This window comes from Podarcis muralis, chromosome 3 (assembly GCF_964188315.1).
Source record: "Podarcis muralis chromosome 3, rPodMur119.hap1.1, whole genome shotgun sequence".
Taxonomy (NCBI): Eukaryota; Metazoa; Chordata; class Lepidosauria; order Squamata; family Lacertidae; genus Podarcis; species Podarcis muralis.
The window spans coordinates 4,445,725-4,472,692 of record NC_135657.1 but is presented as its reverse complement, the minus strand read 5'-3'; the positions used below and the strand labels follow the sequence as shown (position 1 = coordinate 4,472,692).

General features: G+C 48.6%; 1 protein-coding gene and 1 long non-coding RNA gene across 2 annotated transcripts in view; one reads left to right on the top strand and one right to left on the bottom strand.

Moving 5' to 3' along the window:
* LOC144327187 (uncharacterized) overlaps positions 1-10,639 on the bottom strand; it is a 197,966-nt gene extending 187,327 nt beyond the window's left edge. Inside the window, exon 1 of the long non-coding RNA XR_013392091.1 lies at positions 10,578-10,639. This is a non-coding gene — a long non-coding RNA (uncharacterized LOC144327187). The remainder of the gene's footprint in view (positions 1-10,577) is intronic.
* INTS9 (integrator complex subunit 9) overlaps positions 1-26,366 on the top strand; it is a 66,135-nt gene extending 39,769 nt beyond the window's left edge. The window contains exons 10-17 of the mRNA XM_028725209.2: positions 6,757-6,937; positions 10,246-10,306; positions 15,484-15,655; positions 16,490-16,614; positions 17,688-17,855; positions 23,667-23,765; positions 24,665-24,802; positions 26,058-26,366. Of these exons, the coding sequence (XP_028581042.2) occupies positions 6,757-6,937; positions 10,246-10,306; positions 15,484-15,655; positions 16,490-16,614; positions 17,688-17,855; positions 23,667-23,765; positions 24,665-24,802; positions 26,058-26,234 (1,121 nt within the window). The 3' untranslated portion in view covers positions 26,235-26,366. The remainder of the gene's footprint in view (positions 1-6,756; positions 6,938-10,245; positions 10,307-15,483; positions 15,656-16,489; positions 16,615-17,687; positions 17,856-23,666; positions 23,766-24,664; positions 24,803-26,057) is intronic.
* Positions 26,367-26,968: the final 602 nt, after the last annotated feature.

Below are 26,968 nucleotides of genomic sequence, written 5' to 3'. Positions count from 1 at the left end.
GGGCGGGTGCCACTACCGAGAAGGCCCTCTGCCTGGTTCCCTGTAACTTGGCTTCTCGTAGTGAGGGAACCGCCAGAAGGCCCTCAGAACTGGACCTCAGTGTCTGGGTAGAACAATGGGGGTGGAGGCGTTCCTTCAGATATACTGGACTGAGGCCGTTTAGGGCTTTAAAGGTCAACACCAACACTTTGAATTGTGCTCGGAAACGTACTGGGAGCCAATGTAGGTCTTTCAAGACCGGTGTTATATGGTCCCGGCGGCCGCTCCCAGTCACCAGTCTACCTGCCACATTCTGGATTAATTGCAGTTTCTGGGACACCTTCAAAGGTTGTCCCACGTAGAGTGCATTGCAGTAGTCTAAGCGGGAGATAACCAGAGCATGCATCACTCTGGCAAGACAGTCCACGGGCAGGTAGGGTCTCATCCTGCATACCAGATGGAGCTCAGCTGCCCTGGACACAGAGTTGACCTGCGCCTCCATGGACAGCTGTGAGTCCAAAATGACTCCCAGGCTGCACACCTGGTCCTTCAGGGGCACAGTTACCCCATTCAGGACCAGGGAGTCCTCCACACCCACCCGCCTCCTGTCCCCCAAAAACAGTACTTCTGTCTTGTCAGGATTCAACCTCAATCTGTGCAAGCCTTGGGGAGGCAGAGACATGAGAGGGCACCAGAGGAGGGAGGGAAGGAAAGAGGGACGGAGGCCAGTTTTGCCCACGACCCCCCTGGCCATCATTCAAGGCACCCCAGGATGCCACGGCACACTGGTTGAAAACCACTGGCATATAATAATTGTATTCCCTGCTGATTGTCGTGGACTTTGGTGAAGACAATAAAGTGCACAGCACAGAAAAGGGGATGTTCTGGCCCCAGCCAATGTAACTAAACCCTAAAGACGTAAGTGGGTTCAGAAACTTAAAACAATGTGAAATGCTTCTAACATACTAAAGGAAGATGAAGTATAATTTTAATCCAGCGTCAAAAGATGAAAATGTAATCAAAGCAGATGAAATTACAAAGATGGCACAATAACAAATTGACTTTGCTATTCGGGTCAAAGCCTGATCCAAGTCTCCATATCGACCGATAGATGACTACAAAATTTGTCAGAGGCCACCAGTCAAAATAGATCAGATTACAAATACGATATAATAACAAATAGACTTGCCAAAGCATGATCAAAATCCTTATATGACTAATAGATGACTACAAAAATTGCCAAAGGCCCGATACGCTTCGACCCAATTGGTCAGGAGAAAATTATTAAACGCAACTTGGTCAGAGAATTGGTTAGTCTGTCAAGACCTTAAAGTGACCATATATCCCTTTAATTTACATCTACAAAATGAATCTCTCTCTCTTTGATGGTTTATAGAGAAACATAGCAACAGCTGCTATTACATATTTAGAATTAACTAGCAAATTAATTTTCACCATCGGAAAAGCTGTTAATTGTTGAGCTGTATGATGTCGTGGGTGCGAACAGCATCACTTAGCATCCTGCTCAAAATGTGCCTTGGAAGGGCAAGGCTATCAGTAGCTGTCTGTCATGGCTACGTTCTCCCCCCACTGTCAGAGGGTTGTGGGTTTGAGCCCCACATTGGACAAGAAATTCCTGCATTGCCTGGGGTTGGACTAGATGACCCTCGTGGCGCCTTCCGATTCTGTGACGGGAAGCTGAGAACAAAGTTTCCTGGGTGCTGAATTCCTTGCAACGTCATTTCCGACCCTGGAACCCCTTGAGAGGGTACCGTATTTTTCGCTCTATAGGACGCACCGGACCATAGGAGGGGGAGAACGGGGGGGAGGGGAATTCTCCCCCTCTCTGCTCAGCGCCCCTTCAGCGAAGCGGCAGGAGAAACGGAGCCCCTTCCATTTCTCCTCCCGCTTCACTGGAGGGGCGCTGCGCAGAGAGGGAAAACTGTGCACCGACCCCTCTCGCTCTTCAGGCGGCTATCCGCAAGCCTTCGGAGCTCAGCGGGAACTCCTGCTGCGCTCCAAAGGCTTGCGGATAGCTGCCTGAAGCCCCCGGAGTTCCCGCTGCGCTCCGGGGGCTTCAGGCGGCTTCAGCGAAAGCAGCGCAAAGCCTCTGGAGCGCGGGGGGAGCTCTTCCTCTGCGCTTCGGAGGCTTCGCGTTGCTATCGCTGAAGCCAAGGAGCCTGCATTTGCTCCATAGGACGCACACACATTTCCCCTTCATTTTTGGAGGGGAAAAAGTGTGCCCCATAGAGTGAAAAATACGGTATATTTGTGCTTCCTTGGCTATTTAATGCACACCGCGTGACTAGGCTCACTTCCTCGAGTCGTCTGTTGGCATGCTGGCGGTGGCACTGTTGTTATCTGGATTATATCGTTTGCTGGAAAGGGCCTTGTAAGCGCACACCTCAGAGCCAGGGTTTAGACAATGTGGTGCCCACCAGGTGTTGCTGGACTCCCTTCAGCCACACCTGGCATGACCCAGTGTTCAGGGGTGCTGGGAATTGTAGTTCAGGAACAACTGCAGCTCACCACCTTGGCCACAGAGCCTTAGAAGAACAGAGCATTTTCTGCCGGTTTTTCCTCTGTGGTTCTCAGGATCTGCCTCCGTGCCCAGCTGAGTATCAGAATTTTATTTTTCTCCCCAAGGGGTAGACATGAGATGTTTCTTGCTTCTCTTGCTTTTGCTGCCAGAGCTGTAAAAGCTCCCAACTTGCAATTTTTTTCCACGTTTTGGAGCTCTTCTGCCCTCTTCAGGAAAAGGACGTGACTACATTGGAACCTTGTTGGCAGAAAGTGAGGAGGAATTAAAGAACCTTTTAATGAGGGTAAAAAGGAAAGCGCAAAATATGGTCTGAAGCTCAACATCAAAAAAATGAAGATCATGGCCACTGGTCCCATCACCTCCTGGCAAATAGAAGGGAAAGAAATGGAGGCAGTGAGAGATTTTACTTTCTTGGGCTCCATGATCACTGCAGATGGGGACAGCAGCCACAAAATTAAAAGACGCCTGCTCCTTGGGAGAAAAGCAATGACAAACCTCAACAGCACCTTAAAAAGCAGAGACATCACCTTGCCAACAATGGTCCATATACTTAAAGGTATGGTTTTCCCAGTAGTGATGTATGGAAATGAGAGCTGGACCATAAAGAAGGCTGATCGTCGAAGAATTGATGCTTTTGTATTCTGGTCTGGAGGAGACTCTTGAGAGTCCCATGGACTGCAAGAAGATCCAACCTCTCCATTCTGAAGGAAATCAGCCCTGAGTGCTCACTGGAAGGACAGATCCTGAAGCTGAATCATAGAATCATAGAATCATAGAGTTGGAATAGACCACAAGGGCCATCGAGTCCAACCCCCTGCCAAGCAGGAAACACCATCAGAGCACTCCTGACATATGGTTGTCAAGCCTCTGCTTAAAGACCTCCAAAGAAGGAGACTCCACCACACTCCTTGGCAGCAAATTCCACTGTCAAACAGCTCTTACTGTCAGGAAGTTCTTCCTAATGTTTAGGTGGAATCTTCTTTTTTGTAGTTTGGATCCATTGCTCCGTGTCCGCTTCTCTGGAGCAGCAGAAAACAACCTTTCTCCGTCCTCTATATGACATCCTTTTAGATATTTGAACATGGCTATCATATCACCCCCTTAACCTCCTCTTCTCCAGGCTAAACATGCCCAGCTCCCTTAGCCGTTCCTCATAAGGCATCGTTTCCAGGCCTTTGACCATTTGAAGCTGAGGCTCCAATACTTTGGCCACCTCAAGAGAAGAGAAGACTCCCTGGAAAAGACCCTGATGTTGGGAAAGATGGAGGGCACAAGGAGAAGGGGACGACAGAGGACGAGATGGTGGGACAGTGTTCTCGAAGCTATGAACATGAGTTTGACCAAACTGCGGGAGGCAGTGGAAAACAGGAGTGCCTGGTCCAGGGGGTTACGAAGAGTCGGACACGACTAAACAACAACAACACATTGGAACAGACCAGATGAGCATTTTCAAATATCTTAAAGGCCGTCACATGGAAGAGGGAACATGTTTGTTTTCTCCTGCTCTGGAGAGTAGGACTCGAACCAATGGATTCAAGCAACCTAAATCCATTTATTTATTTATTTGTCCCCAGGCTTAGATGCAGTTTCCCCCCACCTTTTATTGCATTTCCAAATGCTTTATTTAAAGTGAGCAGGTGTTTTTTGTTTAAAGGACGATTGCAGCATTTTGAAAGACAGGGTTGCCAACTTGCCATACGACCGGGAATTCCTGGACATGTCCTCTTTTGCAGGTCCTAAATACCCATGCAGTGTATTTTACATTTTAGAGCAAATGTCCTGGAGTTGGGGTTTAAAAAATAAAATAAAAAAGTGCTCAGGTTACTCTGGGTTCAGGCTCTGGCTCTGGCAATTTGGGCTCGGATTTTGTGTCCTCCTTTTTACCTCTTGAAATATGGCAACCCTAGGAAAAAGTCAAGGAAAAGGAATTGCAAATGAAGCAGCGAAGATCTCTGCCGCTGTGAATTCTCATTTGGAATTCTGTGTGCAGTTCTGGTCTCTCTCCATCTTGAAAAATGATCTAGTGAAAAAGTAAGGAAGGACCAGGATATTGACAGCTGCCAGGGAATATGGAAACCAGTCCATTGCGAAGGCCGGCTAAGCGATGGCAGCAGTTTTGGACAATGGAGCAATTGGAAGCGCCTAGACGTGTAAACCTTGTTTTATTTTTCTTATTTTATTTTATTGGTGTTAGCTGTCCTGAGCCCTGCTCTGGCCGGGGAGGGCGGGGTATAAATAAAATTATTATTATTATTATTATTATTATTATTATTATTATTATTATTATTATTAACTTATTTGCAGTGGTGCCCCGCAAGACGAATGCCTCGCAAGACGAAAAACCCGCTAGACAAAAGGGTTTTCCGTTTTTTGAGTCATTCCGCAAGACGAATTTCCCTATGGGCTTGCTTCGCAAGACGTTTCGTCTTGCGAGTTCTTGCGAGTTTGTTTCCTTTTTCTTAAAGCCGCTAAGCCGTTAATAGCCGCTAAGCCGCTAATAGCTGTGCTTCGCAAGACGAAAAAACCGCAAGACGAAGAGACTCGCAGAACGGATTAATTTCGTCTTGCGAGGCACCACTGTATTTATTAAAGGTAAAGGGACCCCTGACCATTAGATCCAGTCGTGGCCAACTCTGGGGTTGTGGCGCTCATCTTGCTTTATTGGCCAAAGGAGCCGGCGTACAGCTTCCGGGTCATGTGGCCAGCATGACTAAGCCGCTTTTGGCGAACCAGAGCAGCGCACGGAAATGCCATTTACCTTCCCGCCGGAGTGGTACCTATTTATCTACTTGCACTTTGACGTGCTTTCGAACTGCTAAGTGGGCAGGAGCAGGGACCGAGCAACGGGAGCTCACCCCGACGCGGGGATTCGAACCGCCGACCTTCTGATCGGCAAGTCCTAGGCTCTGTGGTTTAACCCACAGCGCCACCCGCGTCCCTTATTTATTTATTAAGTTTTACTTATTAAACTCACCTCTGAATGCTGCCTGCAACTGTAAGCATTCCATGCAGGAGTTTGGCTTATTAATATGAAGGCCATCGGGAAGATGTCCCAAAGCTGGCAATATTGTTAAAAAATATCAATAAACCACCCCCCCTTTTTATATTTTATTTATTTATTTATACTTTTCAAGTTTATACGTTTCACTAGTGTTATACATTTCACTAATTTTACATTCATTTTTACTTCCACCCCCCTCTTTCTGCGGTTCCTTAAATCTTCTGCATATCCTAACTAACATAATTTGCTCATTTATTAATCTTCTTTAAATATATGCCCTTATAAAAGTGCAGGTTGTGACAGTAATCTTTCCAATGTTTATATCTGTTTAAAATTTATCTGTAAATATTCAATAAACCATTCCCATTATTTTATTTAATGGAAAGTTTTGCCATTTCTGCATATTCCATAAGTTTTTACAAAGGTAATTTTAAACATCCTCTTCATTTCATCATATATCATTTCCCATTTTTTAAAGAAATAAGATATGAGTTTGTCGGGGGGGCAACATAGACAATGGGGGAGGGGATATTATAGAGCAGCCTTCACCAACCTGGTGCTCTCCAGATGTTTTGAACTACAACTCCCATCATCCCCAGTGAGCATATTGTACAAGATGCTTTTTTCGTTAAAAAAATGGAGAGATGCCAGTACTCTGAACCATTGAGCGCCATTAAAAAAGAAAACTGAATAGTTATTCAGGTCCACGTACCTACGGGACTGCGTCTCCTGGTATGTCCCCCGGAGGACCTTAAGGTCCACAAATGACAACACTTTGAAGGTCCCAAGCCGCAAGGTGGTTAGATCGGTCTCAACTAGGGCCAGGGCCTTTTCAGTACTGGCCCCGACTTGGTGGAACGCTCTGTCCCAAGAGACTAGGGCCCTGCGGGACTTGACATCTTTCCGCGGGGCCTGCAAGACAGAGCTGTTCCGCCTGGCCTTTGGTTTGGACTCAGTCTGACCCCTATGTTTTCCCTCCCCTTACGGTTTTGATCTATGAGCTACTTTTAAAATGAGGCTGCATTTTAAATTGCATTTTAACCCGTATTTTAAATTGGTTTTTGTTTTTTGTCTCTCCCCCCCCCCCATTATGTTTTACTGTGATTTTATTGGTGTTAGCCGCCCTAAGCCCGGCTCTGGCCAGGGAGGGCGGGGTATAAATAAAAATTATTATTATTATTATTATCTCTTCCCTATTCACTAACTCAAAAACATGTCCTTGCTCTTTGTTAAGCTTTGACCGTCCGGGGCGGGGGAAACGTCCTGGTCCCCTGCTACCCGTCCGGCGTGATCTACGACCTTCTTGAATGCCTGTACCAGTACATTGACTCTGCCGGCCTCTCCAACGTCCCCTTCTACTTCATCTCGCCAGTGGCAAACAGCTCCCTCGAGTTCTCCCAGATCTTTGCCGAGTGGTAAGTATTGGCAGAGGGACACGGGTGGCGCTGTGGGTAAAAGCCTCAGCGCCTAGGGCTTGCCGATCAGAAGGTCGGCGGTTCGAATCCCCGCGGCGGGGTGCGCTCCCGTTGCTCGATCCCAGCGCCTGCCAACCTAGCAGTTCGAAAGCACCCCCGGGTGCAAGTAGATAAATAGGGACCGCTTACTGGCAGGAAGGTAAACGGCGTTTCCGTGTGCAGCTCTGGCTTGCCAGAGCAGCGATGTCACGCTGGCCACGTGACCTGGAAGTGTCTCTGTACAGCGCTGGCCCCCGGCCTCTTGAGTGAGATGGGCGCACAACCCCAGAGTCTGGCAAGACTGGCCCGTACGGGCAGGGGTACCTTTACCTTTACCTTTTTAAGTATTGGCAGCAAAGAGGTACCCCATGGGAGAGCAAAGCTACTACAGTGGTACCTTGGTTCTCAAACTTAATCCATTCCAGAAGTCCGTTCCTAAACCGAGTTGCGCTTTCCCATAGAAAGTGCAGTGGACACTCAGGTTGCGAAGGTGATAATAATAATAATTTATTATTTATACCCCGCCCATCTGGCTGGGTTTCCCCAGCCACTCTGGGCGGCTTCCAACAAAACACTAAAATACAATAACCTATTAAACATTAAAAGCTTCCCTAAACAGGGCTGCCTTCAGATGTCTTCTAAAAGTTTGGTAGTTATTTTTCTCTTTGACATCTGGTGGGAGGGCGTTCCACAGGGCGGGTGCCACCACCGAGAAGGCCCTCTGCCTGGTTCCCTGTAACTTGGCTTCTCGTAGTGAGGGAACCACCAGTGATCCGTAGTGATCCGTGTGGGAGGCACGTTCGCAACCTGCAGCGCTGCATCTGCACACGCGCAGGTTGCAATTTGGCGCTTCTCCGCATGTGCAAAGCGTGATTTAGCACTTCTGGACATGCGCAACCGCCAATACCCGGAAGTAACCCATTCTGGTACTTCTGGGTTTCGGCGCGTCTGTAACCTGAAAAAACGCAACCTGAAGCATCTGTAACCCGAGGTATGACTGTGATGCAAAATGGATTAATCCGTTCCAGATTTTTAAAAGCAACCCCTAAAACAGCAATTTAACATGAATTTTGCTGTCTAACGAGACCATTGATCCATAAAAAGAAAGCAGTAAACAATGTACTGCAGTCACACAATCAGTCAATCATTAGCTGAACTGGGGTCCACACAGTCGCACAAAAATGCAAAATAGCGAAAAAAGACCTCAGCGTAACACTCAAAACGGAAGTGTGGCACTCAAGTCGGAAGTGTAACACTCAAAAGAGAGCATGTTCGGCTTCCAGAAAATGTTCGCAAGCCAGAACACTTACTTCCGCGTTTTCAGCGTTTTGGTTCTAAGTTGTTTGAGTACCAAGGCGTTTGAGAACCAAGGTACCACTGTATTCTGAAAAATGCTTTTTTATAGATGCTTTTTTTAATAGGATAGGGCAGTGGTTTTCGACCAGTATGCCATGACACCCTGGGGTGCCTTGAATGATGCTCAGTGGTGCTGCAGACAACACTGGCCTCTGTCCCTCTTTCCTTCCCTCCCTCCTCTGATGAACCTCTGGCTTCTCTGCCTCCCAGAGGGTTGTGTGGCTGTTTGTTGCAGCAGCTCCGCAGGCGAACGGTGGCTCTGGGGCTGTCCAGGGGGTGCTGGGTGCAAGCAAGCAGGCAGCCAGTCAGTCCGCCAGCCCTTGTTTTGGGGAATGGACGGACAAGTGGGAGGCCGGGCAGACAGGAGGGCACCACGCTGACCCTTCTTTGTGCTTGCCCTGTGCAAGGCCTGCCTGAACCTGAGGGTCTGGTGCTGAAGATGAACATTTCCACCAATTCAGGCCCGACAGCACCTTCTGCTGCCTCTGCTGCAAGGTGCTGGCCTCGCGTTCACCTTTGGCCAGTCTCCACCAGGCCACTAGGTCTGGGGCATCCTTTCCCCAGGCCCCTGTGGGGCGGCGGGTGGCTCAGAGATCAGGGGCAGTGGCGGCGGCGGCTGCCCAGAGGACTCTCAAGGAGAGAGGAGAGGAGGCTGAGGGAACGCTCCACCAGGGAGGGTGTTCGAAAAAGGGCAAGAGGCTGCCAGCTCTGTAGGCAAGTGGGGGACATAACTGGCCTCCTGAGCAGGGCCTTGCAGAGCCAGGCAGAGGCCCAGCCCCCCCCTTTTTTTTACCCTGGGGATAAGTCTTATAAATAAGTAAGTATATAACATAATTTTTTCATAATGTATTATAATTTTAAATACATTTTACAATCAATACATTATTCATTTTAAAACGAATTATACAATTTTTAATAGTTCAATAGTGTATTTAAAAATCTATTTTTAAGTAGACAGCTTTGACTATTATTTATAATTAAATTATAATTAAAACTTCTCCATCTTCTTATTCTACTCCTAAAAAAGATGTATGCTTGTGAGAAAGCCGCTATTGCTCATAAGCCACTATTTCTTTAAAAAGCATGGTTTCCACCCAATTTTATCCTCGTTGAGCTATATCTACTCCTCGGGTGTAAGTAATATTCCTGGCCTAGTCAACAAAATTTTAAACAAAAGGCCACATCTTCATCAATTTTTCCTCATTTAAAAAAAAAAAATAGTGATAAGAAAGCCAACACACTTATCATTAAGGTACATGTGGTTTTAATTTTTGGCAAACAAGATTTCAAACAAAAACTCACCAACTTTTAACAGCATGAAAAACGTGGTCCGCCATCACGTTCGCGGCGCGCTGGCAGCTGGAGCCTTGATCACCTCCACCCACCTGGCGCCCGTTCCGCAGGCCCCGCTCCGGACACTTGGGAAGCTTTTCTCTCGCACTGCCAGCCATGGCCCAGGGAATCTGTCCACCGCCACCGCCGCCTTTGCGCATCCGCCCCAGTGCATCCCCTGCGATTGTGAATATGCTGACCCATGCCCCCTTTGGAATCTGCAAGTAGCCCATATGCCCCCCCCCCCCCCGGTCTGGGCCTGCTCCTCAGCCCCTCGGGGGGGGGGGCGCAGAAAGAATGCAGTTGGTTAAGGGAACCGTGGACTCAAAAAAGTTGAAAACCTCTGGGATAGGGGGAACTGGGCTTGAGTTTATGGGACCAAAGGAGGGTGGTCCCCAAAAGTTTGGGAACTGCTGGGCTAGACGATGCTGCCAGCTGTCAGCACAAAACTTCTCTGCTTGTTTGGGAGATTTGAGCAGTAGGTGGCAGTGCTGAACTGCAATGGGTTGTCAGGTGGGTTTGTAAATCTGGCTTGTTTTTCTCTCTGTTTTTCTCTTTCTCTCTCTCCCCCCGCCTTTCAGGCTGTGTCACAATAAGCAGACGAAGGTGTACCTGCCAGAGCCACCCTTCCCTCATGCGGAGGTAAGAGAATTGCCCTGCCTACCTGATCCCGTCCCACGCACAGGAGGAGGGAGGGAGGAACGAGGGAGAAATTCCAGCCAGTTTGCATTTACAGTGGACGCTCGGGTTGCGAACATGATCCGTGCGGGATGCACGTTCGCAACCTGCAGCTGCGCGTCTGCGCATGCGCGACCGCTGAAACCTGGAAGTAACCTGTTCCGGTACTTCCGGGTTTTAGCAGTCCGTAACCCAAAAAAGACGCCTGCTTCTTGGGAGAAAAGCAATGACAAACCTAGACAGCATCTTAAAAAGCAGAGACATCACCTTGGCAAAAAAGGTCTGTATAGTTAAAGCTCTGGTTTTCCCAGTAATGGTGTATAGAAGTGAGAGCTGGACCATAAAGAAGGCTGCTCGCCAAAGAATTGATGCTTTTGAATTCTGGTGCTGGAGGAGACTCTTGAGAGTCCCATGGACTGCAAGAAGATCAAACCTATCCATTCTGAAGGAAATCAGCCCTGAGTGCTCACTGGAAGGACAGATCCTGAAGCTGAGGCTCCAAGACTTTGGCCCCCTCATGAGAAGAGAAGACTCCCTGGAAAAGACCCTGATGTTGGGAAAGATGGAGGGCACAAGGAGAAGGGGACGACAGAGGCCGAGATGGTTGGACAGTGTTCTCGAAGCTACTAGCATGAGTTTGACCAAACTGCGGGAGACAGTGGAAGGCAGGAGGGCCTGGCGTCCTCTGGTCCAGGGGGTCACAAAGAGTCGGACACGACTAAACGACTAAACAACAACAACCCCAAAAAATACAACCTGAAGTGTCTGTAACCCGAGGTATGACTGTAAAGGGCTTTCCAAAACAGTACGAGACTAGAACATGGCCCTCTTTCAGAATTCACACTTCCCCAAATTTTGCAGTGCGCTCCTCCAGCCAGCATCTGCCGGTGTAAAGCGTGCATAAAAAGGCATATGATAGTGAAACGCATTTTAGGGGAAATTGCTCTTCAAAGATACGTAGTTCTGCAGAATTTCAGGAACTTACAGAAATGTCTTCCTCCCTTAAAATAATAAAAAAGTTTAGCTAAGAGTCTCCAGATGCAGAAAAAGTTCTCTGCCAATTGTCGCATTTTAAGGATTCACCATTCAGTTGCAGGGGACTCTGTCGTTACTGAGAAGCTCTGTGGCTCTTTTTGATGATGCTATTTGATGCCTCTCAGAGGGATGTGGCTGAAACGTCATAACTGGGCAGTGGTTCGGTCCCTGCATTTTCTTTCTTTTTCTTTCTTTTTGCAGTTCTCCACATGTAGCTAATTTGGGGGTTATTTTGAGTCCCCAGATATGAAAGGGCCAGTACTGCCTCCTCTCATGTGCAAACCCATAAGTGCTAATATAGGCTTGCCAGATTTCAAGAAGTAAAAAGCCTAGCATGGAAAATGGCCTTTTCCCCTCCCACTAAGGGCAGCCAGAGGGAGCAAGGGACATGAATTCAGCCCACAGAGCACCTGCTTCCTTATCGATCTTCAAAAGGAGGTTTGAAATTTCTGGGTGTGAAGACCCACACAAAATGAATTGCCCATGTATTTTGGGAGCTCACCCCATTGTGGGGATTCGAACAGCCGATCTTCCGATTGGCAAGCCCAAGCCGCACAGTGGTTTAGCCCACAGCGTCACCCTTGGGGCATAGGAATTCATAGAATCATAAAATCATAGAGTTGGAATAGACCACAAGGGCCATCGAGTCCAACCCCCTGCCAAGCAGGAAACACCATCAGAGCACTCCTGACATATGGTTGTCAAGCCTCTGCTTAAAGACCTCCAAAGAAGGAGACTCCACCACACTCCTTGGCAGCAAATTCCACTGTCAAACAGCTCTTACTGTCAGGAGGTTCTTCCTAATGTTTAGGTGGAATCTTCTTTCTTGTAGTTTGGATCCATTGCTCCGTGTCCGCTTCTCTGGAGCAGCAGAAAACAATCTTTCTCCCTCCTCTATATGACATCCTTTTATATATTTGAACATGGCTATCATATCACCCCTTAACCTCCTCTTCTCCAGGCTAAACATGCCCAGCTCCCTTAGCCGCTCCTCATAAGGCATCGTTTCCAGGCCTTTGACCATTTTGGTTGCCCTCCTGGACACGTTCCAGTTTGTCAGTGTCCTTCTTGAACTGTGGTGCCCAGAACTGGACACAGTCCTCCAGGTGAGGTCTGACCAGAGCAGAATACAGTGGCACTATTACTTCCCTTGATCTAGATGCTATACTCCGATTGATGCAGCCCAGAATTGCATTGGCTTTTTTAGCTGCCGCGTCACACTGTTGGCTCATGTCAAGTTTGTGGTCAAGCAAGACTCCTAGATCCTTTTCACATGTACTGCTCTCAAGCCAGGTGTCACCCATCTTGTATTTGTGCCTCTCATTTTTTTTGCCCAAGTGCAATACTTTACATTTCTCCCTGTTAACGTTCATCTTGTTTGTTTTGGCCCAGTTCTCTAATCTGTCAAGGTCGTTTTGAAGTGTGATCCTGTCCTCTGGGGTGTTAGCCACCCCTCCCAGTTTGGTGTCATCTGCAATAAATAAATAAATAGTCCAGGCCCCCCACAAGGTCTGAGGGACAGTAGACCGGCCCCCTGCTGAAAACGTTTGCTGACCCCTGGTCTAGATGACCCTCGGTCCCTTTCAACAATTCTATGATTTTAATAACCCTTTTGAGATTATATGCCTTTTATTCGGCGTCTTTTGAGGTGAGGCTTCCTTTCAGGCGAGTCAAGTCCCCCAGCAGACTCACCCAGGCCATCTTTGGTGGAGGAAGAGCTGTCAAAACCTGCTACAGAAATCTCATGCTTCCCTTACTAATCCACAGGCAAATCTGACGGCATTTACGGCATCTCACAAACCCCGCTGTCCTTGTTGTGGGGAATGCCCGCCAGCACCTCTGAGGCAGGTTCTGCTTCCTTTGGGTTGTCTCTGAAATTTCAATAGCTGCTTGCAGGGGTCTCTCTCTCCCTCTCCCTCTTTCTTTCTTTCTCTCTCGCTCTCCATGAAATCCACATTTTGAAGTATAATCCTCATCTAGCACGTCCTTCGCTGGGCCTCCGACTCCCGTTGCTGGAGGTAACGCTTAGATCTTGAAGAGCTGGCCTCGGCGGGCTCCGAGGAGAAATCTCTTCCATGCTTAATTACAGGCGCACTTGCAAGACGGAGCGCTTATTAACTCCCAGCGTGGCTCGCATGTGCGCATTTAGATTTCTCGCTAGGAAACGAGTGCGCGCGGGGGTGTGTTTTCTGAGCAGCCATCTTGTATAAAGAGGAGGGCACGCCAAATAGCTCATGAGACTCCCACTCTTGGGGTTCTGGGTCCGAGCCCCACATCAGGCAAAAAAAAAAAATAAAAAAATTCCTGCATTGCAGGGGGGTTAGACTACATGGCCCTCAAGGTCCCTTCCAACGTTACGATTCCACGATTCTACGCTGGCCTCTCAGGTGGTTTCCACTGGCCCAGGACCCAGCTGATAACTGTCAGATACCAGGGACGCGGGATCCTGCCTTGTATTGAGTCAGATCATTGGTCCACCCAGCTTAGTGTTAGCTAAGTTAAACTGTGGAACTCCCTGCCACCAACCTATTGGCTTTAAAAGAGGATTAGACAAATCCATGGAGGAGGAGAAAAGGGCCACTGATGGCTAGTAGCTAGAGTTGTTGTTTGTGCTGTGAACAGCACAATTACCCAGAAAGTTTTATCATTCCTCCGTTTTTTTACTTTTTTATATAAACTTTTATTAGTTTTTTAACTTATCATTTTCAACAGTAATTAAACATACTTTTACATCTCATTCAATTTTTTTGACTTCCATCAATCCTGCCTGAAAATTTTCCAATCTACTGTATTTTTCACTCTCTAAGACGCACCAGACAACAAGACGCACCTAGTTTTTGGAGGAGGAAAACAAGAAAAAAAATATTCTGAATCTCAGAAGCCAGAACAGCAAGAGGGATCTCTGCGCAGTGAAAGCAGCAATCCCTCTTGCTGTTCTGGCTTCTGGGATAGCTGCGCAGCCTGCATTCGCTCCATAAGACGCACACACATTTCCCCTTACTTTTTAGGAGGGAAAAAGTGAGTCTTATAGAGCAAAAAATACGGTACTCTCTTAGTATGCATTTCTTATCTTCCCTATTATATTTCAAACTCATAACCAATATCTCTATCTTTTTCTACTTCGTAACACTTCGTATATTTCTCCTTACAAAACTTCTTGTAGTCCTACTAGCGTAATTTGCTGATTACAGTTGCTCTTCATACAATTCATATACTTTTTCCAATCTTCTGTAAATCTCTGGTCCTGCAGGTTTCGAATCCTTCCTGTCATTTTGCCCAATTCTGCATAGTCCATTCATTTCGTCTGCCATTCTTCTTTCTTCGGAATTTCTTCTTGTTTCCATTTCTGGGCTAACAATACTCTTGCCGCAGTTGTTGCATATAAAAACAATTTAACATCTTGCCTATTAATGTCCTGACCTATAATACCAAGTAAAAATGCTTCTGGTTTTTTTTTTAAAAATGAAAGTTTTATCATTCCCATCAATATACAGTACAGTGAAACCTTGGTTGTCGAACGAAACACATTCCGGAAGACTGTTCAACCTCCGAAACGTTTGACAACCGAGGCGCAAAGGGAGAATGTCAATTTCAGCGGTAAAAATCGGAGGGGGGGGAGGAGAGAGACACGCAGCGGAAGCCATTCAACTTCCGAGGCGCATTCAAAAATTGAAGCATTTACTTCCGGGTTTTCGGCGTTCGGGTTCCAAAACGTTCGTCAACGGAGATGTTCGATAACCAAGGTTCCACTATATGATTATCGCTATAACCTTGGTTGCTAATAGACGAGCTTCCCTTGCAATCTGAAGGAGCGTTTTCACATTGATTGTATAACTGCTATTTTAAAGCTATCGAGACGAATCGTTCATTTGGATCGTCGCTTTATGCTTTGGAATAAACTAGCACGCGGCTGTTTTTGCAGCGACGTATCGGCACGCGTTTTTGCCAGGACGCTTTGAACATGTTTGCGTGCAAGAGAGGCACGCGAGCCGATTCCGTAGGTAGCGATAAATAACTTGCATCGAGAGCGGTGCTCGGATGTCAATAAAGGAAGAACGCGGGAAAGGGAAAGGAGGTTTCTGACAGCCTCCCTTCTCTCCTTCCAGCTCATTCAGACCAACAAGCTCAAACATTACCCCAGCATCCACGGAGACTTCAGCAACGACTTCAAGCAGCCCTGCGTGGTCTTCACGGGACACCCCTCGCTCCGGTTTGGGGACGTGGTGCATTTCATGGAGCTGTGGGGGAAATCCAGCCTTAACACCATTATATTTACAGGTAAGATCCTGGCTGGGAGAGTGGAGTGCGGACTGACTCCAGCTACAAAAGCTGAGGCTAAAGAACAGATTCTTGGGCTGGAGTATTGTTTATGGAGAGAGCTTGTTGCTGTTATTGATATTATTGTTGTATCTTTAGATAGATCTTATGGTTTACGTATAAATTCTTTCCGTTTGGTTGTTGTTTCCTCCAAACCGGAGGAGACCTGTGCTCTACGTGGGGCTACCTTTGAAGGTGACCCGGAAGCTACAACTAATCCAGAATGTGGCAGCTAGACTGGTGACTGAGGGTGGCCGCCGAGACCACATAACACCGGTCTTGAAAGACCTACACTGGCTCCCAGTACGTTTCCGAGCACAATTCAAAGTGTTGGTGTTCACCTTTAAAGCCCTAAACGGCCTTGGTCCAGTATACCTGAAGGAGCGTCTCCACCCCCATCGTTCTGCCCAGATGCTGAGGTCCAGCGCCAAGGGCCTTCTGGCGGTTCCCTCACTGCAAGAAGCCAAGTTACAGGGAACCAGGCAGAGGGCCTTCTCGGTAGTGATGCCCACCCTATGGAATACCCTCCCATCAGAATGTCAAAGCGATAAACAACTACCTGACATTCAGAAGTCATCTTAAGGCAGCCCTGTTCAGGGAAGTTTTTAATGTGTGATATTTTAGTCTATTTTTGGTCTCTGTGGAAGCTGCCCAGAGTGGCTGGGGAAACCCAGCCAGATGGGCGGGGTACAAATAATAAATTATTATTATTATTATTATTATTATTATTATTATTATTATTATTTGCATGTGTTTTGTCTGAATCCCTCTCTCTCTCTCTCTTTCCATTTACAGAGCCCGACTTCTCCTATCTCGATGCCCTGGCTCCATACCAGCCGCTGGCTATGAAATGTGTTTACTGCCCCATTGACACCAGGCTGAACTTCATCCAGGTCTCCAAATTACTCAAAGAAGTCCAGGTACACCAGGCCAGACTTCTCTCCACTTAACGGGCCTCGCTGCAGGGCCAAGCTGGGCAGTTCCCAATAAACCAAGGCTAGGCCCTTCCAGGGTCAGCGATGGTGGGACATGGCAGCATCTCAAAGGCCACAAGCTCCCCATTCCTGCCCCAAACACTTGGCCATTTCCAGAACACAGCAGCTGTGCGTTGTAGAATCATAAGAGTTGAACAGGGGGTGGAAGGTCACCTGGCCCAACCGCAGATTTTATGCAGGTGGCAGCCTCTGCCTGAAGACCTCCAGCCCAGGAGAGGCCACTTACCCTTCCTAGGCAATGGGTTCTATTGTTGAACCTATCTGACCGTCAATGTCAGAGCCGTCTTTCCCATAGGGCTTAGTGGTGCGTCACACCAGGGTGCCGGTCTCTCAGGGGCGCCCCAGTAATTGGGGGGGTTGCGCGGCTTTGCTGGCAGCCTCCCCTTTCCCTGCACGCCTGCCAGCTGCGCCCCGCCAACCATAAGGCTGGCAGGCGTGCAGCTTCCCTCCCAAGCCTCCTCGGGAAGAGAGCAATCCCCGCAAAGGCTTAGGATGGAAGCTGCGCCCCGCCAACCATAAGGCATGGGGAAAATTTATAACTTATCTTAAAGACCATTGTAAACAGTTAAAATTGCCACTAGGATTGGAATATCACTTGTCGTTTAAGAGTGAATTCTGGACACAACGGAGATCTAAAAGATTTGGATTGTTCTAAAAGATGCAGGAGGAAATGATGAATAATCGGACCCACAAAGGAGAGGATGGAAGTCCAGGAGATTCCTTGGAATCTTGTTTTTATGATCTATGTTCGATATATGATTGCAAAATTTCAATTTGAAAAACCAAATAAATAATTTTATTTATTTTTTCAAAGAAGAAAGAGATTCTTGATTTGATACATGTAAACCGCCTTGTGATCTTTGGATGAAGGGCAATGTATAAAATAAATGTAATAAATTATAAGAAGGCATCTACCGCAGGGGCTTACGGATCAGGGCATGGATATAGGTCTGTCCCTTGACTCTGTATTTTCCTCCCTCCCCCCCTCCCCCCGGCAGCCTCTCCACGTTGTTTGTCCAGAGCAGTACACCCAGCCCCCTCCCACCCAGGCCCACCGCACGGACTTGATGGTCGACTGTCTGCCCCCACCCATGTCCTACCGCAGAGCCGAGGTGCTGACCCTCCCGTTCAAACGCCGCTACGAGAAGATTGAAATCACGCCAGAGGTAAGTGAGTGAGTGAAGGCGAACCAAGGTATGGGGTGGAGGTGTGGGGCAGGGGGGAACTGTCAGGAACTGGAATGAAGAGGAGGGGGAATGGTGGAGATCGCCTCCCCCTTCTTCTGTAGCCGACAGGGAAGAGGGAGGCCGTGTAGAATTACAGCCAAGCTATGAAGGAGATAGGGACACGGGTGGCGCTGTGGGTTAAACCACAGAGCCTAGGACTTGCCGATCAGAAGGTCAGCGGTTTGAATCCCTGCGACGGGGTGAGCTCCCGTTGCTCGGCCCCAGCTCCTGCCAACCTAGCAGTTTGAAAGCACGTCCAAGTGCAAGTAGATAAATAGGTACCGCTCCAGCGGGAAGGTAAACAGCGTTTCCGTGCACTGCTCTGCTTCGCCAGAAGCGGCTTAGTCATGCTGGCCACATGACCCAGAAGCTGCACGCCAGCTCCCTCGGCCAATAAAGCGAGATGAGCGCTGCAACCCCAGAGTCGGCCACAACTGGACCTAATGGTCAGGGGTCCCTTTACCTTTTAAGAGCTTTCTTGTTTCCTCCCTGCTTCTTGAAACCATCAGGGGTGGGGGGAGGGAGAGAATTCCTCAAGCCTGACTTGGACGTAGTGAGGAACCCAGGGGGCTGCCTTATCCCTTGGTTCCTCTAGCTCAGTGTTGTTCACACCGGCCGGCAGCAGCAGCAGCTTCTCTGGGATTTCAGGCAGGATTCGATCCCAGTCCCGAACCTGAGGATTGAACCTGAGGCCCCTTTGGAAACCTGGGTCAGGCAGGACATTCCCAGACCTGCCTGGACATGCCAAGGATTGGGACCACCTGCTTTAGTTGCAATTCCTACAAGGACACAGGTTGGACTATCAATGACCCTTGGTGGCTCCTTCGAGCCGTATGATTCCGTGCCCACTCACTGGATCATCACCTTGTTGTGGTGAATGGGCCTGCACGTTCCTATGACCCTTGTGAGTGAAGAAGAAGCAGAGATCACCAGTGTCGAAGCAATGATTCTTCAACACCAGCTTCGTTGGACTGGTCATGTTGTTCGGATGCCTGATTATCGTCTTCCAAAGCAACTGCTCTATTCCAAACTAAAATATGGAAAGCATAATGCCAGTGGTCAACAAAAGAGGTTGAAAGACTCTCTCAGAGCAAATCTTTAAAAAATGTAGTATAAACACCAACAACTGGGAAACACTGGCCTGCGAGCGCTCCGGTTGGAGAACAGCCTTTACCAAAGGTGTCATGGGCTTCAAAGATACTCGAACTCAGGACGCAAGGGAGAAACGTGCTGAGAGGAAGGCACGCTTGGCAAATCCACACCGTGATCAACTCCCACCCGGAAACCAATGCCCCCACTGTGGAAGGATGTGTGGATCCAGAACTGGCCTCCACAGTCACTTACGGACTCATTGTTAAAACCGTGTTTATGGAAGACAGTCTTCCTCGGCTACGAGGGATCGCCAAAGAGTACGATGATTGTAAGAGAGCAGGTTCATCCCCACCCGGGTCCAAACCCCAATTGCTGCTTTTAGCTGAGCCCTCTGTATGCATTTCTGGCGGCTGAGGCTAGTTTTGGTCCCAATCCTGGTGGCTTCATGTGACTTGCCTTCAAGGTGCTTGGAGGAGTCAGCTGCCACGTAGTATGCATTAGCCTAAAGAGGGAGCCATTTCTCTGTTTTGCCTGGCAACTGCACAGCCCACAAAAAAATACATAGAATCGTGGTTGGAAGGGGCCCCTAGTTCACCCTGCCCCCCCCCAGAAACGCAGGAATCGGAGCTCAAGTATCCCTGACAGATGGACACCCAACGCCTGCTTGAAAAGCCCAGCACCTTCCCAGGTACTTTCTTCCACCACTGAACGCCTCTTATCGCCAGAAAGTTCCTCCTAAGGTTGAGTCAGAATCTCCTTTCTTGCAACTTGGTTTGGGTCTTCCCCTCCAGAGTAGCAGAAAAGAAGCTGCTCCCTCTTCCTTGTGACAGCTCTTCAGATATCTGAAGATGGCCATCATTCCAGTAAAGTGGTACCTTAGTTCTCAAACGCCTTGGTACTCAAACAGCTTGGAACCCAAACACTGCAAACCCGGAAGGAAGTGTTCCGGTTTGCGAACTTTTTTCGCAAGCTAAACGTGCTCCGTTTTGGGTGTCATGCTTCCAATTTGAGTGCCACACTTCCGCTTTGAGTGTTACGCTGAGGTCTGTCTGTTTTTGCTATTTATTTTGCCTTTTTGTTTTTGTGGCTCTTTTTGTTCTGTTTTTGTGACTGTGTGGAACCCAGTTCAGCTTCTGATTGATTGATTGATTGATAGTGTGACTGCAGTACATTGCTTATTTCTTTCATTTTATGGATCAGTATTAGATAGTAAAATTCATGTTAAATTGCTGTTTTAGGGGTTGCTTTTAAAAGTCTGGGACGCAGGTGGCGCTGTGGGTAAAACCTCAGCGCCTAGGACTTGCCGATCTCATGGTCGGCAGTTCGAATCCCCCGGCGGGTCCGCTCCCTTCATTCGGTCCCAGCGCCTGCCAACCTAGCAGTTCGAAAGCACCCCCAGGTGCAAGTAGATAAATAGGGACCGCTTACCAGCGGGAAGTGTCTGCGGACAGCGCTGGCTCCCAGCCTATAGAGTGAGATGAAGTCACAACCCTAGAGTCTGGCAAGACTGGCCCATACGGGCAGGGGTACCTTTACCTTTACCTTTAAAAGTCTGGAGCGGATTAATCCATTTTGCATTACTTTCTATGGGAAAGCGCACCTTGGTTTTGGAACGCTTTGGTTTTGGAACGGACTTCCGGAACGGATTAAATTTGAGAACCAAGGTACCACTGTATTGCAATGATTCACAGTCTAGCCTTGTGTGATCTCGGAAGAATCCGATGGAATCCAGTTCATCCTCTGATCTAAAGCACCGCCTTCTTCCTTGCAAGCAAACTTTGCACCACTTTAGAAAGAGAGCCCACAAGCTGAAACTGCTCCCCCCCCTTTTATTGCAGCTCAAAGGGGTGTCATTTAGCACAGGGTGTAAAAACGCAACGCAGAGCCCTGTGTGCAATTAACTAGCTTCCCTAACGAACGCAGGGCTTGCCCCCACTGCTGCATCTCCCCATCCAATTTAGAAGGGAGCGCCGATATGCTCATTTGCATTTAAAGAGCCCATTTGCCTGAATTGGAACTCTGAGTCCAGGAGCGTGTTTCTAATTGGGAAAATAATTGCCCCCCTTGCAGCAGACTCTCCATGTACTTAGCTGTTCTCGAAATGTGCTTATTTCTCTGGTCCCGTTAAGCCAAGAAGTCATACAATGAGGTGGCGGTTCTTATCGGTGATGGTGGGGGTTGCATTGAACAGTAAAAGTCAGCCCCGTCAGAGGGAGCCCACTGGGCTTATGAATGGGCACTACCTAAGGGTGGGCTGTACCCCCTGTGTTTACATTCCCAGTGGGAAGATTTGGGTTTGCTTGAGAAATTCTTGACGCCCATGGAAAAATACCTACTCGTCCCAGTTTTGTATTTCTTTGACCAAATCAAAAAGTTGCTTGAGCAGATCCATTTCCACCAGGAAAATACACTACAAAACTTCTCTTGAACCCCTTGCTGTTAATGCTTTTTGGGTTTTGTGGTGGCAGCTGGGATCACGAAAGTGATGGGCTGAACGCAGGAAGGTGCCTTAAACATTAGAGAGAACTTTCTGACAGTCTTCTTCTTTGGCAATCCCTCGTAGCCAAGTAAGATGGTATTCCATGAACATGCTCTTAACTGTGATGGTGGAGGCCAATTCAGGATCCACACGTCCTTCCACAGTGGGGACTTAGGTTTCCAGGTGGGAGTAAGCTCCTATTGCTCTGTCCCAACTCCTGCCTACCTAGCAGTTCGAAAGCACGCTAGTGCAAGTAGATAAATAGGTACCACTTCGGCGGGAAATTAAACGGCGTTTCCATGCGCTCTGGTTTCCGTCACAGTGTTCTGTTGCGCCAGAAGCGGATCAGTCCTGCTGGCCACATGACCCGGAAAGCTGTCTGCGGACAAATGCTGGCTGCTTCGGCCTGAAAGCGAGATGAGCGCCGCAACCCCTTTGACTGGATTTAACCATCTAGGGGTCCTTTACGTTTACCTACCTGATCCTTCCTCTTAGCGCGTTTCTCCCTTTCGTCCTGAGTTCGAGTGTCTTCAAAGCCCATGACACCTTTGGTAAAGGCTGTTCTCCCATTGGAGCGCTCGCAGGCCAGTGTTTCCCAATTGTCGGTGTTCATACTACTTTTTTAAAGATTTGCCTTGAGAGTCTTTAAACCTCTTTTGTTGACCACCGGCATTACGCTTCCCATTTTTAAGTTTCTGACAGACAGTGGAACAGTCTCCCTCCAGATGTTGTGGACTCTCCCTCCTTGCAAGTTGGATAGCCATCTGTCAGGGATTCTTTAGCTGTGATTCCTGACTTGCAGGGGGTCAGACTGGATAGCCCCCTGGGGTCCCTCCCAGCCCTGCGATTCTATGATTCCGTGAGTCAGACCAATTTCCCGCCCAGCTCCGTGGTTCCCAAGCCCGCTCAGTGACTCGAGCCGTTCAGATGGGGGTCGCAATAATCTCCCTGCCCATCCTTCAGTGCCAGACAGGCCGCCCGCCACCATCGTCCCCCTTGCCTGGCAAGTGCCTCCGCCCTTTCCGCTGTGTCCTTGGGAAATTAACTTCTACGGGTTAATGAAAGCTGCTCATCTAGGCAAAGGCACCTCCCTGCTTTATTCCTTAAACGTTTTCAAGCACCCCTCGAGACTCATTACGGTCCCTGTAGCAGCAAAATGGCTCTAATGATGTCTGTGATGAAAGGCTTTTTAATAAAAAATTTAAAAGCCTCCGCTCGGCACACTCCCGCCCCCGAAAAGGAAAGGAGGGGGGAGGACAGATCACGCTTGCCCATCTACCGCAGGCCGGATCCTCTGCTGTTCCCGCGTTCCTTCCAGGCCACAGAATACAGAGTTGCCTTCGCTGGACCTCTCTCTCCTTCTTCCTCTTAATGGCAGACCCCAGTGCAGCGTTGCTCGGAAACATACTGGGAAGCCAACACAGAATAATTAACAACTCATCAGCAAAACAACTGCAATCCATAAGACTCCTTTAACAAAGCAACAGCTGAGAAATAGGCCGAGCGTCACAATTAAAGCAAAGGTCTTTTTTTTTAATTGCTTCATTGATTGTAAAAAAAGAGAAAAAAGTCAACAAGGAAAAAAAATCAAAGGATAATACAAATTACAAAAAAATAAGTTAATTTCTTACAACACAAGTTCTACTATGACTTCCAGTCACCCCATCAAGGGTCTTTTGAGTAGCGCACTTTTCATTATCACTCCATACTGCTCCCAAATTTTTATTTTGATATGGTTTTATATGTTCATGCAGGGGTCAGTCTAAGCCTGCCAGAGAATTCACATTTTTACAATGCCCTTTAAGATATTTTCTGTAAACGTCCCACTCTCTAATAAACGTTTCTTCTGTGTTATCTCTTAATTCCCCCCCCCCCCCCCGTCATCCTTGCTCATTCTGTGTATTCTAATATATGACCTCAGGGTGGAGGGAAAGAAAGAAAGAAAGAAAGAAAGAAAGAAAGAAAGAAAGAAAGAAAGAAAAGAAAGGTGGCAGTTGTGCAAATAATCCCTTTTCGGAGGCTTCCAGGGTCCCTGCATGCTTTAAAAGTTGCATTCTGTGGGAGTAGTGTTGTGCATCCTACTGGTTTTCAGGAAAATCAAATTGCCTGATTGCACTGGCTAAATGGCTAAATTTGCTCCTGTGTGTGTGTGTAAAGTGGCTCCATCTTTCTTTCTCCAGCTTGCAGATTCGCTGGTGCCCACCGAGATGAAGCCGGGGGTCTCCTTGGCGACCGTTACAGCTGTTTTGCACACAAAAGACAACAAACATGTGCTTCAGGTAGGGTGTGAATACTGGGGTGCTGGCAGGGGGAGGGTTTGGGTGAAGGCCGCTCCCCGTGGCTCCGATCCCTGGGGTTTCCCAGTTAGTTAACCAGCAGTTGCACTCACCAAATCCCAGCAAAACCCCTGGGACAAAACGTTTCTCTTTTTTGTGTGTGCTGGGGTTCGCAAGAGAAGCTGGACCCCTTAAAATCAATTCCATTTTGGAACAAACAGCAGGCAGCCGAGAAGGATCCTGGGACTCAAACCTATTAATTTTTATTGCTGTTTATTTGACTTGCGTTTCTGTGCACACACGCACGATAAACAGCTCAGAACTAAGGTAAGCTGAAAGTACCCCTCACCCCCTAAAAAATCTTCACAATTTAGAATTTATTAATTCTACCCCGCCCATCTGGCTGGGTTCCCCCAGCCACTCTGGACGGCTTCCAACAAAGTATTAAAATACAGTAGTCTGTTAAACATTAAAAGCTTCCCTAAAGAGGGCTGCCTTCAGATGTCTTCTAAAAGTCTGGTAATTGTTCTTCTCTTTGCCATCTGCTGGGAGGGTGTTCCACAGGGCGGGTGCCACTACTGAGAAGGCCCTCTGCCTGGTTCCCTGTAACTTGGCTTCTCGCAGCGAGGGAACTGCCAGAAGTGTCTGGGTAGAACGATGGGGGTGGAGACGCTCCTTCAGGTATACTGGACCGAGGCCGTTTAGGGCACAATTAAAGCGACAACTAATTAATGCACAATTAAACGCACAATTAAAGTGACAACATAGTTTCAAAGCAGGAGAAGTCAATCCTTTTTTATGCATCAGACTTCCCCAACCGGGCCCTCTACATATGCTTCAACCATCTCTGAACAGTTTGCAGGAAAAACCCCATAAAACTGTACATCCATCTCCTTTGACAGCTCCCCCCCAAGCCTCCTCAGCCTCAAGGGGGCAAGAAGAGGAAGCGGGTGGCAGACGAAGTTCCGGAGCTGAAACCCGTCAAGCCTTTGCTGAGCGGCTCCATCCCCATGGACCAGCTGGTGCAGACCCTGGAGAAGGTAAGCAGCGGCTGCCTTCACGGCCAGAGCACTGGGGAGGCTGTTGGCACTCGTCCGCCTCGAGAGACAATGGAGTGCGCCTCCGGGGGTGAGAGACAATGGAGTGTGTCTCCAGGGGTGAGAGACAATGGAGTGCGCCTCCGGGGGGTGAGAGACAATGGAGTGTGCCTCCGGGGATGAGAGACAATGGAGTGTGCCTCTGGGGGGCGAGAGACAATGGAGTGTGCCTCGGGGGGTGAGAGACAATGGAGTGTGCCTCCAGGGGCGAGAGACAATGGAGTGCGCCTCCGGGGGGTGAGAGAGAACAGAGAGCACCTCCGGGGGTGAGAGACAATGGAGTGCGCCTCGGGGGGTGAGAGACAATGGAGTGTGCCTTGGGGGGGGTGAGAGACAATGGAGTGCGCCTCCAGGGGCAAGAGACAATGGAGTGTGCCTCCGGGGGGTGAGAGACAACGGAGTGCACCTCCAGGGGCGAGAGACAATGGAGTGCGCCTCTGGGTGTGAGAGACAATGGAGTGCGCCTCCAGGGATGAGAGACAATGGAGTGTGCCTCTGGGGGGTGAGAGACAACGGAGTGCGCCTCCGGGGGGTGAGAGACAATGGAGCGCGCCTCTGGGTGTGAGAGACAATGGAGTGCGCCTTCGGGGGCGAACTCAAACCTCTGTGCCAGCAGCACCGAAGGGACCTCCGTGGGGTGCCAGCCTGATGGGCAGTGTGTCTGGAGGTCCTGGGCTGCTCGGACAACAAGACCCCCCTCTCAGCCTCACTGAGGTGGGCCAAAGGAAAGCAGAGCAGTGTGTTTGACACCAGCTTGGTGGCAGGAGTTGCAGGAAGGAGGCATACAAGGCTAAAAGCGGGGGCATCGCTGTCCCCATCTGCAAGTTTCCATCAGGAGGAGCATAGGAAGAAGACGATGTCCTTCAGTTTGTTAAGATAAAACGTATTTGGGAAAGAAACTACTTTTGCCATTTTTATGGACGTTTAGTGTTGGTTTTTTTAGGCTTGGTGATATTATCTTGTGTTGATTGCAGCAGTCATTGTATCACCACCCTGTTCATTGTTTTATAAATAAAATTCAGGAAAGGGGCGGCCGGCCCCTGTACACCTTTGTTCATGCCGAGTTGTAGAACCGAAGAGTTGGGCAAGGACCCAAAGGGACCCAACTCCATGCAATGCAAATCCTCCCCCATTTGCCACACTGCCTCTGGTTTGCCAGCTGAGCACCCCCCCTTCCCTTTTCCCTGTCCCTCTGCAGCACGGCTTCAGCGACGTGAAGGTGGAGGACACCCCGAAAGGCCACATCGTGCTCTTCCAGGACGTGGAGACCCTCATCCGCATCGAGGAGGACTCCACGCACATCATGTGCGAAAGCGACGAGGCGCTCCGGGTGAAGCTGCAGGACCTGGTCCTCAAATTCCTGCAGAAGTTCTGAGGCCTCGGCCTGCCTCGGAGTTCGGCCGTCCCGGTCCCCCCAGCAGGGTCAGAAAAAGGAAGGGGCTGTTGACCCGAGGGGAGAGCAGAGAGGCTCGTTTCACAATGGCAATAAATTGCACGGTTCTCCAGAGTGTGGCTGCCGGGGCTGCCGTGCCATTTTGAAAGCCAGGAATAATTAAACAGGCACAATTTTCGCAATATCGTGAGATGGAGGCAGCTGTCCCATATCTCCCCACCCCAATTGCAGACATCACTGGGGCATTTTGTAGAATTTCAGCAGGCTGCTTAGCAGACCTCCATGGCCCCCGGTAGACGTTTGGGGGGGGCAGGGGAGGAGACACAACTTTTTGTAAACAAATAAACAAACAGGACGTGCTCATAAACTGCGTTTCCTGTTCCATTCTCCGGAACATTTAACAGAACTCTTTTGGACTACAGCTCCCATCAGCCCCAGCCAGCAAGGGGGAGTTGCATACCAAAATACCTGGCAGGTACCAGCTTGGCAAAAGTTGAATTAAAGCATTTTCTCTCCCTACCCCACCCACCCCCCTATTTTGGAAGGGAGCAGCCCCTATTATTTTTAAATGAAGTATTTTGCTTTAAGATTGTTTGTGACGATGCGTTTTCACCGCCTGTCAGTTCCCCTTTGTGTTGTAATACTGACTGTTTACTCAAAGCAATGCTTTTTTTTTTCTAAAATAAAACCGAGAGACCCGGTCATAGTTTATCCCT